At 51.3% G+C, this 15,886-nt stretch overlaps 2 protein-coding genes across 9 annotated transcripts; one reads left to right on the top strand and one right to left on the bottom strand.

Annotated features, from left to right (window-relative positions):
• Window positions 1–341: 341 nt before the first annotated feature.
• On the bottom strand, window positions 342–4,101 carry Tlcd1 (TLC domain containing 1). Of its 5 annotated transcripts, none has more exons than XM_027426606.2 (4): window positions 4,056–4,101; window positions 1,388–1,470; window positions 1,219–1,301; window positions 342–889 (listed from the first exon to the last, which is right to left on the bottom strand). In XM_027426606.2, the coding sequence occupies exons 2-4, from the start codon at window positions 1,449–1,451 to the stop codon at window positions 506–508; spliced, it is 531 nt and encodes a 176-aa protein (XP_027282407.1). In that variant the 5' UTR covers window positions 1,452–1,470; window positions 4,056–4,101; the 3' UTR covers window positions 342–505. The 5 variants fall into 5 exon arrangements, with proteins under 5 accessions (XP_027282407.1, XP_035303908.1, XP_027282406.1 ...); XM_035448017.1 differs by lacking the exon at window positions 4,056–4,101 and adding an exon at window positions 3,583–3,644; XM_027426605.2 differs by lacking the exon at window positions 4,056–4,101 and adding an exon at window positions 1,785–2,164.
• Window positions 4,029–15,860, top strand: Nek8 (NIMA related kinase 8). Of its 4 annotated transcripts, none has more exons than XM_027426602.2 (15): window positions 4,029–4,252; window positions 8,802–9,007; window positions 9,232–9,464; window positions 9,622–9,753; window positions 10,242–10,450; window positions 10,593–10,672; window positions 10,754–10,935; window positions 11,022–11,172; window positions 11,792–11,868; window positions 12,192–12,309; window positions 13,700–13,850; window positions 14,087–14,250; window positions 14,353–14,511; window positions 14,648–14,806; window positions 15,197–15,860. In XM_027426602.2, the coding sequence occupies exons 1-15, from the start codon at window positions 4,179–4,181 to the stop codon at window positions 15,223–15,225; spliced, it is 2,124 nt and encodes a 707-aa protein (XP_027282403.1). In that variant the 5' UTR covers window positions 4,029–4,178; the 3' UTR covers window positions 15,226–15,860. The 4 variants fall into 4 exon arrangements, with proteins under 4 accessions (XP_027282403.1, XP_035303905.1, XP_035303904.1 ...); XM_035448014.1 differs by having other exon boundaries at window positions 9,217–9,464; window positions 12,192–12,306; XM_035448013.1 differs by having other exon boundaries at window positions 9,217–9,464.
• Window positions 15,861–15,886: the final 26 nt, after the last annotated feature.

The following is a 15,886-nucleotide window of genomic DNA, read 5'->3' as shown; positions in this document are numbered from 1 at the left end:
CAAACACCCCCAAAAAGGACTCTTAATCTACTCTACATTGGAATATGACCATGATGCCACCCATGCAAGAACCCAAATGCCAGAGGTATTCATTACTCCAGACAAGTGTTGTCAGGAAATATGCCTCCTTCAGAAGTGCATAACACAGACTTTACAAGAGTTCCTTCCTTTATCCCTGGAAGAGGCTGTTGTGAAACCAACACCAGAGGGGTTATTTTAGAGTTGTCAGCATCCATTTTCAGGGTGGTGTGGGCTGACTAGCTTTTGGACAGTGTCTTCTCTCCCATCCTACCATGCCCAACCGGTTCGTCTGCTTCCCTCACCCCTTGCCCAAGAAGGACTTGAGAGAATAGCTTTCATTAGTGTTTTCAATAGTGTGGGTGTAGGCTCAAGGTGGGAAGCCTGGCCCCAAAACACACCCAGGCTTGAGGCAGAGCCCTAGTTTATGTTACAAAACTGTTGGCTGTGCTTGCTGTCCCTGCCGCATGTCCTGGGTTATCCTTTCTCACTCAGTCAAGAATTTGTCTTTGTGTTGGCGTCTGGGCACACGTTCAGGGCAGAAATCAGAGCGGAGGAGTCGAGAAAAGTAGATGAGGATCATCAAGTCCAGCATGAGCAGGATGACCAACAAAAATGTTCCCAGAGTCCTCTGGCCAGCGTACTGCAGGAAGAACTTAGTGAGGTAGACCTGAGGGGCCAGGCGGAAGAGAAAGTACATGACCAAGTTGACATACTTGTTGACCCGGTAGAGGAGGAGATCCTGGGCGTTGTTTATCTTCATCATCATCCTTAGGGTGAGGAAGATGTTGCTGACCTCCACCAGTAGCGTTAAGACGCCACCACCAACAAAGCTTTTCCAAAAGATACCAGAGAAGAAGGCACCCATAGCCTAGGGGACAAGCGACAGGACAAGGGCAGATTCATGAACACTAAAATAGGTGCCATAGCATTTCTGGGCTCAAAAAACAAATCATAAATGCTAAGGGTTCCCTCACACAAGAATTAGACTTTGTCCATTAGAGTCCAGCTCTGCAGGACATTCCTAGTCTGTTTACCTAGATAGTAAGTAGGTGAGCCAAGGCACTCTGGCCCCATAGGGAGCAGAATCACTCAACAATCTTAGGCAGCCTAGAAGTCGGACCCTGCTGGGGTTAGTAATATGGCCTCCCTCCCTGGTTCAAAGGGTTGTGACCACGTTCCTGTTACCACATCACTTACCATGACATGATGAACAAGGTATTCCCAAGAAGCTCTGGTCTGTTTACTAATCACGATGTCCACCGTGTCGTGGATGAAGTATCCTAGTGGAGGGGTAGGGAAAGAACAGACTGAAAACTCTTAACCGCCTTCCAATCTCTTACTCTCCGCCTCCTTGGGCATAACCTACCTGCAGAGAAGCAAACAAGCAAATAGCCAGAAAGTGACCACGCCGTTTCAATCTCCACCAGCATTTCAGGGGTTTGCCATATGCTGAAAAGGAGAAAAGGGACACTCGCGGTTGCAGTCTCCCGAAGGACCCTCGCCTCCCCCAACACTTGTCAGTCCCAGGGCACTCTGGGCGCCCACTATTGGCTGACTGGAGAGTGAGGAGGGGCTTGGCCGAAGCCCAGGCACCTCGGGTTTCCCACAGCCGTTCTTGGTTGGGTAGTTTTCCAAACAGGGAATCAGGTGAGATCCTTGGCGTCTGTTCACCCATGAGTGATGGGAATAGCAACAGGGAGAACAGTCCGAGCACCCCGCGAAAGATCCCACGGACATCTCAATACCCCGGGTTGTTCACTCACCACAGCAGTGCCCAGATCCCTGATACAATGGAGTGGGTGAAGGAGACGAGTAGGTTGTGCCAACGCCAGGTGCGCAGGGGGTCGGTGCGCACGTGAGCAGGCAGAGGCAGGCGACAGAGCGCGCGCCGGAGTGCCCGGAAGGTCAGTGTGGCGCCCAGGAGCAGCGGCCAGGCGGGGTGCAACAGTAGGTGCATGCTGGCCCTCCCTGCCGTCTGTCTGTCCGCCCTCTAGGCCGACTCCTCCGGCAGTTCTGGGAACACTACTCAGTCTCTGGCCAGCGAGCCACGATCGCCTCGCCGCGGGCCGCCAGACCCACAGTTTCGCGGAGCCCTCAAGGCCCCTTCGCTCCTCCCCGCGCTCCCGGCGAGGCCTCTGCCCGCCCCTGCCGCCCGCGCCCCCGCCCCGCCCCGCCGCCTGCCCCCGCCCCTCGGACGCCTCTGCCGCGAGGAGGGCGCGAGCCCCGTGTCCCCGGGGGCCCCGCCCGGATCCCGCCGCCGACTTCGAGCGCGAAGGGGTTGTCCCCGCCATCGTCGCCACGGCACCCCTCTCTGGCGCCTCCCGACAGCCGAAGGCGTCCTCGGCCCCCCTCGAGCGTACTTCCACACTTTCTCTACGGCCACCGGCTCCCTCACCCTGGGCGGGTACCTCGAGAACGCTCGCTCGTCTCAACTCTTTTCAGGGCGGGACCATCACACAGCGGGGTCGGTTAAATTCTGGTCCTGGGCAATCGGGAGCGATGCCTCGGATCAAGGCTCCGCCCAGCCTCGATTCCTCTCCAGGACCTAGACCGACGTGTTTGCCTGTCTCTCCCGCGCCCCGCACGAATGGTGCTTAGGAACTGTTGAGTCACCCATCATCACACCTCTCCTCCCCACCGCTCTGGGGCTCCGGGAGCCTAGCGGCTGTCACAGTCCTCCCTCAGACAGTCCCAACCCTCTCCTGGCTCCTTGGAGGCTGGGGCGGGGAAGGCTGCGGATTTGCCGAGACAGCTGGGGTGACCCTCTCTCCAGGGCAGTGGCCCGAAGCAGTTGCGGCTTCTGGCCACTAGGTGTCAGCCTGTCCTCACCGTGGTGCGGGCTCCAACCAGCCACACAATGAGTAAGGCAGTTCTGAGGAGCGGGATAAGCAGACCCGAAGGAAGAAAAGCAGCGGCCTTGAGCCGGGGCGGGAAGTGAAGGGGTGTACTTTAGGGAGGTGGAAGTGGAGGACGCGGGCGCAAAGTGGGGACTAGAAGAACAGCGTCTCAAAAGGACAAAAACTAGAAACCCAGGCTCGGACACGCAGGGACCAAAGCCTTTTGGGTGTTTGCTGTGGTCCCCCGATGGTGCCAGGGTTACACATTAACCCCCATGAGGCTCCAGGGTCACTCAAGGCCCAGTCGGTTACTAAGTGACAGCATGGTTTTGATGTCTTGGGTGAGCGGTTTACCCCCTTTTGTGCTCCCGAGTTCCCAGCTGCCTCACTGGAAAGCCTGTCTACCAGAGGACTCCGGCCTGAGCCAGTGACCGCAGGTTCCCTCCGGTCTTTCCACGTAGGCTACTTTGGGGCGGGGCGGGGACAAAAGATAAACATCCCCTCCCACGCCTTCCTCACCCATTCAGAAATAGGGACATTAATCCTTAGCTAACGACCACCTCCTGAACTCTAGGGTTTCATATCTCCCTTAGAGACGCGGTGTCGAACCCCTAGCAGCGACGCTAACTAACGAGCCTACCATCTCTGCACAGAAGCGGGGAACCCTCTCGGTTTCCCCCACCCTGACACTTTGGGGTAGAGGTTTACTTCTATTCCATCTCACCCCCAAGAGGTTCCAGATGAGCACCGAACACTGGGTCCCCTGACGGCAGCGTTTAGTTCGGGGTTCTGAGTAGTTGTGACACCCAGGGGACCACGTCACCTTCTCTCCAGGTGAATCAGTTTGTCCGTCTGGGGCTTTCCCGGTTTCTGCCTTGGCAAACACAGCACGCTCTCGGCTGATCCTTTACGTGCCAGAAAGGAATCCCTTGATGCTGCTGAATTAGTGCCACGCCTAGGCAGCGGGGACTCCGTGCTCGCCTCCCACTCCCATTCGACCTTTGGGGCACGATCTTGTTTGCGCGGGGCAACTTAGGCGAGCGCCGCATCGCTCCGGTCTAACGACCCGTGCCAAGTTACGCGCGTGCAAAGTGGTTGTACTGAGCCGAGCACCGAGGGGCTCGCCGAGGAACCCGGAGCGCCTATCCTCCACCTCCCCGTCGTCGGGGGCAGGGCCGAGGGGAAAACGCGACTTACAGTCAAAGAAAAGGCGCGGGCTTTAACCTACGCCCCCCGTTCCGTCGGCTCCGCCCTGAGAAAGGCCTACGGCGAGGAGGCGGAGCTCCCGGATGGGCGGGTCCGCGCACGCGCCGCACTGGAATGCCACAAGCGTTTCTGAGACATGAGATGGAGAAGTACGAGCGGATTCGAGTGGTGGGAAGAGGTGCCTTCGGGTGAGCCAGGGCTTTGGGGAGGAAATGCTACGGGACAAAGAAAATAAACCCCAATTCTGATCAAGAAATCCTGGTCCTGCTGGCCCCGCCCCGAAGCGAGAGCTCCCCTCCGGGATGCCCCGCCCAGGCAGCCTGTCCTTAGGTCTAGGCGGGGGCCCCGCCCCTGGCGAAATCACGCCCACCGGACCACAGTGCTGTTGGAAAATAGTTCTTGCCGCTGATTGCTTGTTCTTTGCTGCAACTGATAATGTGCATGAGCTGCACAGGTCAGACTGCCCGGAGTGTATATACAGCTATGACCAAAACAGGCGTGGTACTTCCCTTTACCTACTTAGAACCATAGGAAATTGATACAAATAAACAAGATATTGTATAAGCAGTGAATGAAAGTTTGAACAGTTAGTTATTAAGAGGTCGTACATCAGATGGGATGGTATGTGCCTGTAATTCCAGTACTTGGGAGCAAATGTAAGAGCATTGTTGTGAATTCGAGGCCAACTTGGTCTATGTAGAGATTGTCTCCAAAAGAGAAAAATAAAGCCGGGCGTTGGTGGCACACGCCTTTAGTCCCAGCACTCGGGAGGCAGAGGCAGGAGGATCTCTATGAGTTCGAGACCAGCATGGTCTACAAGTTCCAGGACAGCCTTCAAAGCCACAGAGAAACCCTATTTCGAAAAACCAAAAAAAAAAAAAAAAAAAAAACAAAAAAAACAAAAAAAACGAAAGACAGCAAGCCAGTTTTTATGGTACATGTTGGGCAAGCCTGGACTACATAACTAGCTGAAGGCCAGCCTGGGCAACTTAGTGCTATCCATCTCAAATTTTATAAAAAGAAAAAGGGGGGACTGAGGAGGTGGTAGAGCTCCCGCCTAGCATGCTTGGGCTTAATTTCTAAGTACCAAAAGGCAACTTAAGGAGTCACCAGGAAAGGAATTTTCTAGGAGGTGAGATGTACAGTCAAGACTTAAAGAGATTAGGACAGGCAGAGTTTTTCTAGCAGATGAAGCAGCATTTGCAAAGATCCTCCACAGGAAAATACACATAGCATTCAAGAAACGGGGAGAAAGACTGGTTTAGTTGGAATGTTGTGGGCAAGGTGAAGAATGTGACTGTCACGGAGGGCGGGACCAGATTATGATCTTGTAAATTGAAGTAAGAGGTGAAGTTGATTGAAGTATAAAGGTGAGAGGGTTTTTTTTGTTCTTGTTTGTGCTAGGGATTGAATTCAGTGTCATAGAGCTTCACCCCAAACCAGAGAAGAGTTTTAAAGCTGGAATGGGGTGTGGTGGCCCATACCTGTAATCCCAGCACCATTGGTGGAAGCCTGAGGATAGGAATTTCAATTCCTTCAGCTCAATGTATGTGCTTCATAGCAAGTTCAAAGTCAGCCTGGGCTATATGAGATTGTGTCTCTGAAAAAAAGGCAATGGAGTGACCTAATATGATCCATGTACATTTTACAAGGACATCCTCAGGTTAGGGCTGTAGCCCAGTGTTAGATGGTCCAGGATTTGATCCCCAGTACTAGGAAACTAAACCAAGTGTCATTATGTCTGCAATGTAGAGTTTAGATCTAAAAGCAATGGGAGTGATGGGGACTGTTTTAGAAGGCCAGGGGACACTTTTTGTTCTGTTTTGTTTTCTGAGACAGGGTTTCTCTTGTGTATCCTTGGCTGTCCTGGAACTAGCTCATGTAGACCAGGCTGTCCTCGAACTCAGAGAGATCCGCCTGCCTCTGCCTCCTGAGTTTGGAGATTAAAAGTGTGCACTACCACCGCCTGGCTACAGGGGGAGTTTTTAAAGTAAGAAACTATTGTCACTGCTAGAGGCAATTCAATTATCAATAGCTCTGAAGTCTGAGTTCTTCCTATAGACCTCTACTCCAAAAACAATTTCAGAAACCTGGCATCTCAGGCAGTGCTGGCACATGATTTCATCCCAGCACTCGGAAGGCAGAGGTAGGCAGATCTCTGTGAGTTCAAGGCCAGCCTGGTCTATAGAGATAGTTCCAGGACAGCCAGAGCCACACAGAGAAACTCTGTCTCAAAAAAACAAAACAAAATGAAAAAAAGGGAAAAAAAAAAAAAAGAAACCCTGAATCTCAGCACTTAAAAAGCTGAGGATGCCGGGCTTTGGTGGCGCATGTCTTTAATCCCAGCGCTCGGGAGGCAGAGGCAGGCAGATCTCTGTGAGTTCGAGGCTAGCCTGGTCTCCAGAGCGAGTGCCAGGATAGGCTCCAAAGCTACACAGAGAAACCCTGTCTCGAAAAACCAAAAAAAAAACAAAAAACAAAAAACAAAAAACAAAAAAGCTGAGGATAGATAATGTCAAGCTAGGGGACTCAGTGAGTTTTCAAGGTCATCCTGTGCTACATAGTAACACTATTTCAAGCTAACTCAGTGGTTTAGAGCACTTGTTCTCACAGATGACTGATTTCTATTCCAAGTACCCACATGGTGGCTCACAACCATCTGAAACTCTAGTTCCAGCAGATTCAGCACCCTCTCTGGTCTCTGTGAGCACATACATGCAGGAAGGCAAAATATTTATGCACATAAAATACTTTTAAAAGCTTAAGACAGGGCTGGAGAGATGGCTCAGAAGTTAAGAGCACTGGCTGCTCTTCCAGAGGTTCTGAGTTCAATTCCCAGCAACCACATAATGGCTCACAACCATCTATAATGAGATCTGGTGCCCTCTTCTGGCCTTCAGGGATACATGCAGACAGAATACTGTATACATAATAAATAAATAAATATTAAAAAAAAAAAAAAGCTTAAGACAAAAACAAAGAGTTTTATTTTGTAAATGAGATTACAATGCATTGAACAGATTTATTTATAAGGATGTAATGCTGGTAAGACCGAAAACATAGGTTTGAAAAGTAAAATTCCCAAGCTGGGCAGTGGTGGCACACACCTTCAGTCCCAGCACTGGGAAACAGAGGTAGGAGGATCTCTGTGAATTCGAGATCAGGCTGGTCTGCAAGAGCTAGTTCCAGGACAGCCACTGAGAAACCCTGTCTAGAAAACCAAAAAAAAAAAACAAAAAAACAAAAAAAAACATCACTTTGGCTGTTGTGGAATTTTGCTCTGTAGACCAGGCTGGCTTTGAACTCCCAAATATTCTCCTGTCTCTGCCTTCTGATTAAAGGCATGCCTCACAATGCCCAGTGGTGGGTTCTTTCATAGAAGTGTAGAAGTCAGAAGGCAACTTGTGGGAATTGATTCAGACCAAATGGGTGGGTTTGGGATGAGGCTTGGTTAGTAAACACCTTCTTACCCACTGAGTCAGCTCACTGGCCTTGTTTTGAGACAGGGTCTCATGGACTTCAGGCTATGTGGCTAAGGATGGTCTTGAAATGCTGAATCCGTTTCCTCTTGTCTCTGTCTCCCAGAGTGCTAGGATTATATACATACACCACAATTATTTATTTATTTTTAGAGTTTTTGCTTTGAGACATAGTTTCTTTATGTAGCCTTATAGCTTTGGTCTTTGGCTGTCCTAGAAGTAGCTCTGTAAGCTAAATTGGCCTCAAATTTACAGATTTGCCTGTCTCCCCCTTCAGAGTGCTGGGATTAAAGGCATACACCACTAATTCCCAGCCTGAGATTTTTAAGATTTGATTATTATTATTTTTTAAAGATTTTATTTATTTATTATGTATACAACATTCTGCTTCTATGTATATCTGCACACCAGAAGAAGGCACCAGATCTCCTAACGGATGGTTGTGAGCCACCATGTGGTTGCTGGGAATTAAACTCAGGACCTTTGGAAGAGCAAGCAGTGCTCTTAACCTCTGAGCCATCTCTCCAGCCCCAAGATTTGATTATTTTATATCATATGCATGCATGAGTATTTTGTATGCATATATGGATATTTGAAATGTTCATGGAGTGCATGTGGAAGCCAGAAGATGGAGTTGGATCCTCTGGACTGGAATTTCAGACAGTTGTGAGCGGCCATGTGGGTTTTGGGATCCAAACCTGGGCCCTCTGGAAAAGCAGCCAGTGCTCTGAATTGCTGAACGCATCCCTCCAGCCCAAGGTTTATTTTATTTATTTATTTATTTATTTATTAAGATTTTATTTATTATGTATACAACATTCTGCTTCCATGTATATCTGGATAGCAGAAGAGGGTACCAGGTCTCATAACGGATAGTTGTGAGCCACCACGTGGTTGCTGGGAATTGAACTCAGGACCTACGGAAGAGCAGTCAGTGCTCTTAACCTCTGAGCCATCTCTCCAGCCCCCCAAGGTTTATTTTTAATTAAATTTTTTGTGTGAGTGAATGCCACCTGTGGAGTCCAGAAGAAGCCATCAGATCCTTTGAAGCTGGAGTCACAGGTTGTTTTGAGCCTACTGAAGTGGGTGTTGAGCTATCTCTCCAGACCTTTCTTCTTGTTCTTGAGCCTGGGTCTTGTCAGACTGGCCTTGACCTCCAGGTCCTCTTCAGCCTCCACCAGGCCCAGCTCGGTCGTTTAAAGAGCATGTGGTCTATGGGCTGCCCTAAGCTTAGGTGTTGCGTGTTCTGTGTCCCTAGGATTGTGCACCTGTGTCTCCGCAAAGCTGACCAGAAGCTGGTGATCATCAAGCAGATCCCAGTGGAACAGATGACCAAGGAGGAGCGACAGTCGGCACAGAATGAGTGCCAGGTGCTCAAGCTGCTCAACCACCCCAATGTCATCGAGTACTATGAGAACTTTCTAGAGGACAAGGCCCTCATGATTGCCATGGAATATGCACCAGGTAGGCCAGATACCTTGCCTCAGCCTAGAGGACCTTTCCCTCCCAGGATAGCTGGACACCATGAGGTGGTTTCCCTCTGGGAAAGAGGGATAGCGTTGTGGCCCCACTCGTGTGACCCTGACAGGCTCCTTGCCCTCTCTGGTCCCAGTGTCCTGTTGTGTTAAAGCAGTGGGTTGTTCCCAGTGTGGAAAAGTCCAGCTCTTGCTTAGTTCTCTGGGCGGCAGGTGGCACACTGGCTGAGTTCATCCAGAAGCGCTGCAATTCCCTGCTCGAGGAGGAGACCATCCTGCACTTCTTCGTGCAGATCCTGCTTGCCCTCCATCACGTGCACACGCACCTCATCCTGCATCGGGACCTCAAGACCCAGAACATCCTTCTTGACAAACACCGCATGATCGTCAAGATCGGTGACTTTGGCATCTCTAAGATCCTCAGCAGCAAGAGCAAGGCCTACACGGTGCCTGGATGTGGGGGGACACTGAGGCTTACTCTGCATTCCTGCCTCTTCCTCTTCCCTTACGTGGGCCTGCGAGAGAAAGCCCCTTGGCCTGCTTTGAGAAGCTATCCTCTGTTCCTCTCTTCCCAGGGCTGTAATACAGACTTCCCTCCTGCAGGTGGTGGGCACTCCATGCTACATCTCCCCCGAGCTGTGTGAGGGCAAGCCCTACAACCAGAAGAGTGACATCTGGGCTCTGGGCTGTGTCTTGTATGAGCTGGCCAGCCTCAAGAGAGCCTTCGAGGCTGCGGTGAGTACAGATACCCCTGAGGGACTCAGAACCCCCAACTCCTCTGCCATAGCTCTGACCACTTCTGTGTTCCCTTCTCTTGTGGCTGGCTGAGTCATGTCAGTCCCTCACCTGCTGGTGGGTTACCCCAGGGTAGGGCTGTGCCTCTCCCTTGCTCAGCTCAGACTAGGGTAGGGCTTGAGTCCTGTTTTAGCCTGAGAATTCCTAAGGGAGTGGATGTGATCCCTGACATCAGATTAGAGACATTCCCAAGAGCTAGCCTGGAGGTTCCTAAAGCACCTGGGATTTCTGAGGACATAGCTGAAACTTTCTTATCAGACTAGGAAGTTCTGAAGCAGTGTTAGACTCTTCTACCATTTTGCCTTCTCTGATGAGACTGGGTACCTTGAGCGTAGACCTGTTTTTATTCTCTCAGTGGGGGAACTGCCCTCCTCACCTAAGAGCCTAACCCAGCACTCTGGCCATCCCTACATGTGGTGCCTTCACAGAACTTGCCAGCCCTGGTGCTGAAGATTATGAGTGGCACCTTTGCGCCCATTTCTGACCGGTACAGCCCTGAGCTGCGCCAGCTTGTCCTGAGTCTGCTCAGCCTGGAGCCTGCACAGCGGCCACCCCTCAGTCACATCATGGCGCAACCCCTCTGCATCCGGGCCCTCCTCAACCTCCACACCGATGTGGGCAGCGTCCGTATGCGGAGGCCTGTGCAGGGAGATGGGTCCTGGGCCTTAGGGGAGGGCACCCAATGGGAACACAGGAGGTCTAGAGCTAACCCTTCGTTATGTAGTCACATAGGACTGCCAGGGACAGGACGTGTCCTGAGGCCCTTCTGTATCCTGCAGGGCAGAGAAGTCCCTGGCCCCAGGACCACCCATGGCCCCTGGCAGCACAGGGAGCAGGGCCACCAGTGCTCGATGCAGGGGTGAGTGGGGACCAGCCACTGGAGCTCCTGGGACTCCCTACCATTTCCACTAGTTTAACAGACCTCACACTGTCCTTGCAGGTATTCCCCGGGGACCCGTGAGACCAGCCATCCCACCACCACTGTCTTCGGTGTATGCGTGGGGTGGTGGCCTTAGCGTCCCCCTGAGGCTCCCGATGCTCAACACTGAAGTGGTCCAGGTGTCCGCAGGACGCACGCAGAAGGCTGGTGTTACCCGCTCTGGGCGCCTCATCCTATGGGAGGTCAGGTTGGCAGTGGGCTTGTTCTTGTGAGGGTAGGAGACCAGAAGTGGAGTTGGGATCCTCAGGCACCGCCCACTCCCCTGCAGGCCCCGCCCCTAGGCACTGGAGGAGGCACGCTCCTCCCAGGGGCAGTGGAACAGCCTCAGCCGCAGTTCATCTCACGTTTCCTGGAGGGCCAGTCGGGTGTGACCATCAAGCATGTGGCCTGCGGGGACCTGTTCACGGCTTGCCTGACTGGTGAGCTTGTCAGGGGAGTACTCTGGAGACAGGAGAAAGCCAGACAGTGCAACTTCCCTCATCCCAAAACTACTCTCCCCTTAAGGATTACTGCTTCTATTTGCTGATTCCAACGCCCTCTCCTGGCACAGTAGGCCTGGCAGTGAGCATGTTGTAGTATCCCCATTTGACAGATGGGGAAAGTAAGGCTCTCACTAGTCCAAAATTACACTTTGGAAGGAGACCCATCTATGCCTTTCCTGCCCTTCCAGCCCCTTTTCAATATCTTCTCTTTTCCCTTTCAATTCTCCCTCTCTCTCACTGGAGATTGAATCAAGGACCTTGTGAGCAAGCATTCTATTTTTTGTTTGTTTGTTTGTTTGTTTGTTTGTTTTTTGAGACAGGGTTTCTCTGTGGCTTTGGAGGCTGTCTTGGAACTAGCTCTTGTAGACCAGGCTGGCCTCAAACTCTGAACTCACAGAGATCTGTCTGCCTCTACCTCTGGAGTGCTGGGATTAAAGGGGCATGCTACTATGCCCCACTTAGCTCCCAGTATTGTCCCCCTCCTCCAACCATAAGTGAACCAAAACACCCGAAATGCAGATCCACAACTCTTACGTTTTCACTGCCCTCCTCTCAGACCGAGGCATCATCATGACCTTTGGCAGTGGCAGCAACGGATGTTTAGGCCATGGCAACCTCACTGACATCAGCCAGGTGGGTGATGCATGTACCCTGAAGAGGAGAAGTGAGAGGATGCCAGGGAGCCCTCTTCTGAGAGCTGATAGCCGATTGGGGGCAGGGGAGTTCCCAGGAGCCACATGTCCCACCAGCTCCCAGGCTGCACCTGTTGTGGGTCAGATCAGGGGAAGTACAGAAAGCTTCCCACCTGTTGCTGTCTCTGCATGCCGTGAATGTATGCGGTTGGTGTTAAAGAGACAGTTAACCTTCTGAGAATTTGCAGCTTCTAACTTCCTGCTTGCAAGGGAGGAAACAAATCCGACACACCTCAATCACCCTACTTTTCTCCCTCTCTCTAGCCCACCATTGTGGAAGCCCTGCTGGGCTATGAGATGGTACAGGTGGCCTGTGGTGCCTCTCATGTCCTGGCCCTGTCCACAGACGGAGAGCTGTTTGCTTGGGGCCGAGGAGACGGTGGTAAGCCAGCTCCAGGCTTTAGGATCCCTCTCACAACTTTTTCCATCCATCTTGCTCTCCATGGCCTGTTCTTTCCTTCCTGTTTTTTTCCCTCTTGTTCTATTCATTCATTGGACAAACCACTATTTCATAGCTCCATGTGTTCACTCCTTGTTAGATGTTGAATTGATAAGATGAATGATAGTTGCCAGATGTGGTGGTGCATGCCTTTAATCCCAGCACTCAAGGCTAGCCTGGTCTACATAGCAAGTTCCAGATTAGCCAGGGCTACATAGTGAAACCCTGTCTCTCTCTTTCTTCCCCCCTAAAGACAGGGTTTCTCTGTGTAGCTCTAGCTGTCCTGGAACTCACTCTGTAGACCAGGCTGGCCTTGAACTCACAAAGATCCGCTTGCCTCTGCCTCCTGAGTGCTAGGATTAAAGGCATGCACCACCACTGACTGGCTGAAACCCTGTCTCAAAACAAACAAACAAAAAAACAAAATGTGGATTCATTCAGGGTTATGGCATAAGGGACATTTTGTTCTTCTGACAGTACTTGTCTTTGCAATGCTGGGATACAAACTGTGCACATAGTAATAAGTATGACCTATACCCACAGCCCACCCGGCTAGGCACTAAGAATCGTGATGTCATAGATGGGTTCCTGAACTGGAGGTCTCAAGTAGAAAGTGTGTGTGTGTTGGAGGCAGGATGGAGGAGATGCTGGAGGACACGAAGGCTATAGCAAATATTAACACTGGAATTAAAGAGGGCAATGTCAACCTGGGGAAGCAGGTGGCATTTGGATAGGGCTTTTTCCTTTTTATGAGGCTGTCTCACCTGAAACTTCCTTTATTGCTCTCAGCCTTTTAAGTGTCAGGATTTCTAAAATTTTGTTTGTTTTCAAATTATGTATTTTTTATGTGCACTGGTGTTTTGTCTGCATGTTTTTGTCTGTGTGAGGGTGTTGGATCACCTGGAACTGGAGTTGCAGACAGTTGTGAGCTGTCATGTGGTGCTGGAATTAAACTTGGGTCCTCTATAAGAGCAGCCAGTGCTCTTAACTGCTGAGCCATCTTCCCGGCCTGTTTTTTGAGACAGAACCTTTCTGTGTAGCTTCAGCTAGCCTGGAATTCACTGTAGCCCAGGTTTACCTCATATTAATGGTAGCCCTCCAGTGTCAGCATCCTGAGTGCTATGGTTGATTAGAGGTGTGCTTCATCACACCCAGCTGCTGCTGGAATTAAAAGCAAGGCTTTAAAGGATGTCAGCCAGCAGTAGGTCCTAAGAAAAGCATTCCAGCTGAGAACAGCCACACTCATCCTCTTTTCCTGACATTACCATCTTTAAAGTTCAAACTAACCCCTTCTTGGTTTTTTGTTTTTGTTTTTGTTTTTTTTTTCTTGTAGGGAGGCTTGGTCTAGGAACCAGGGAGTCCCATAGCTGCCCCCAGCAGGTGCCTGTGCCCGTAGGGCAGGAAGCTCAAAGAGTTGTTTGTGGTATTGACTCTTCCATGATCATCACCTTGCCTGGCAGGGTCCTGGCCTGTGGAAGTAACAGGTAAGTAGAGGCATTGAAGGGATAGGCCTGCCTTTCTACCCTCCTTAGCTACAAAGTATTCCAATCCTTATTGCGTCCCTCCTTCCAAGGATCAGAACTAAAGAGGGATAAAACTACTATTTGGTTCAACTCAGGGTAGGATATTCTCCTGGTGGGACAGATCCTAGCAATCCCTGCAGAGACTAGTGGGAGAAAGGCAGCCTATACAAACTTACGGCTTCTGGCTCCATCCTTAGGTTTAACAAACTAGGCTTGGATCACCTATCCCTGGATGAGGAGCCTGATTCCCACCAGCAAGTGGAGGAGGCCCTGAGCTTCACACCACTGGGCTCTGCACCTCTGGACCGGGAGCCCCTGCTGTGTGTGGACCTGGGCACTGCTCATTCCGCTGCTGTGACTGGTGAGTAGGACCCAGGCCTGGGAGGCCTAAGGGGGATTCACCTGGCCTCCTCCAGACTTCTGTTCAAGTGCCCTTTCCTTTATTTTCTTCCCATCCCCACAGCCTCCGGTGACTGCTATACTTTTGGCAGCAATCAGCACGGGCAATTGGGCACCAGTTCTCGGCGGGCCAGCAGGGTGCCCTGTCGGGTCCAAGGCCTAGAGGGCATCAAGATGGTGATGGTGGCCTGTGGGGACGCCTTCACTGTAGCCATTGGGGCAGGTGAGAGTGAGCAGGATGAGAGTGGACGTGGAAAGCATGTGGTGGGTGATGGACGCACTTCCCCTTAGAGTCAGTCCTACTGTCTAGTGTTTGGCTGCTAGCTTAGACTGTGCCCCTTCTCTTTAATTCTTGGCAGAAGGGGAAGTGTATTCTTGGGGCAAAGGAGCCCGAGGTCGACTGGGAAGGAGGGATGAGGATGCTGGACTCCCTAGGCCAGTGCAGCTGGACGAGACTCTTCCTTACATGGTGACTTCAGTGTCCTGCTGCCATGGGAACACTCTCTTGGCTGTTCGATGTGAGTTTCCTTTTCCTGTCTCACCAACACCACGGGGTTAACCCAGCTCTCTTCTACTCCTTACTCCATCTTCAGTAGTTACAACTCAAATTACCCAGCACAATTTTCTGCCCCCAGAAAAGTGAAAGCAGAACCATTGGGGAATAGGAAGGGGATGTGTAAAACACCAAGCTTCCAGCCTGGGTGAGCAAGAGCTGCCAGTATTGCTCTCCAGGCCTCACTGGAATAATTTCTTCTAATACTTCCTGAATCCAGTTGATATTAAACCTCCATTTCTGGTCTGGCAGGAGGGTTTTGGCTCCAGGGCTCAATGAGATCAAAGGTGGATGATGCTTGCTGTAGGCATTGCCTCCAGAAGGGCTGCAGGAGCTTCTTTTTGATATTCTCCAGCTGTCACAGACGAACCAGTTCCCCCCTGAGGCAACAGGATTATCCAAGAATCAGACCACCTCTGAGAGTTCTGAAAAATGCAGGTGCCTAAGGAACCACTGTTTCCAGCGTCCTGGATTGTGTCATCAGTGAGGTGGAAAGGCCACTTTGTTCATCCAAGCCGCTGCCCCAAACTCCTTATCTCACTCTGTGTCTCCAGGCTCCAGTCTGGCAGGAATTAACAGCAGGACGGTCTTCAAAGTTTTTGCTAAAAAGCACACACACACATACACACCCCAAGCCTGGTTAAAAAGAAGTCCCTGGCTGTGTAGTGTCCTCGTGGAGACTGATGCCATGCTTTGGAGCAGGGCAAGCCAGGGCTTGTTTGGACTGGCTATTGGGCCTGCCTAATCTCTGCATAGCTTGAGGTTGAAGGGAGTCCCCATTTCTGTCATTCCTGAGGCAGGGGTTTGCTCAACCTCTGGGAGGGCGCCCCCCCCCCCCATCCCAGGGAGAGAGTGCTGGAGCTACTGAGTGGTTGCTGAGGGGATCCTGCAGAAGGTTGCCCCTTACCCCAGGCCATTTCCCAGACCTAGACTGAGGAAAAAAGTAGCAGGCCAGACTCGACCAGTTTCTCAAAGGTTTGAAAATAGCGCCAATAAAATTATCAAATGCTTGCTTGGCATATGGTCTCTTCTGGGGTGGAGGTGG

This window comes from Cricetulus griseus, chromosome 7 (assembly GCF_003668045.3).
Source record: "Cricetulus griseus strain 17A/GY chromosome 7, alternate assembly CriGri-PICRH-1.0, whole genome shotgun sequence".
NCBI lineage: Eukaryota > Metazoa > Chordata > Mammalia > Rodentia > Cricetidae > Cricetulus > Cricetulus griseus.
The sequence above is the reverse complement of the archived record's forward strand: the minus strand, read 5'-3'. Positions and strand labels throughout refer to the sequence as shown.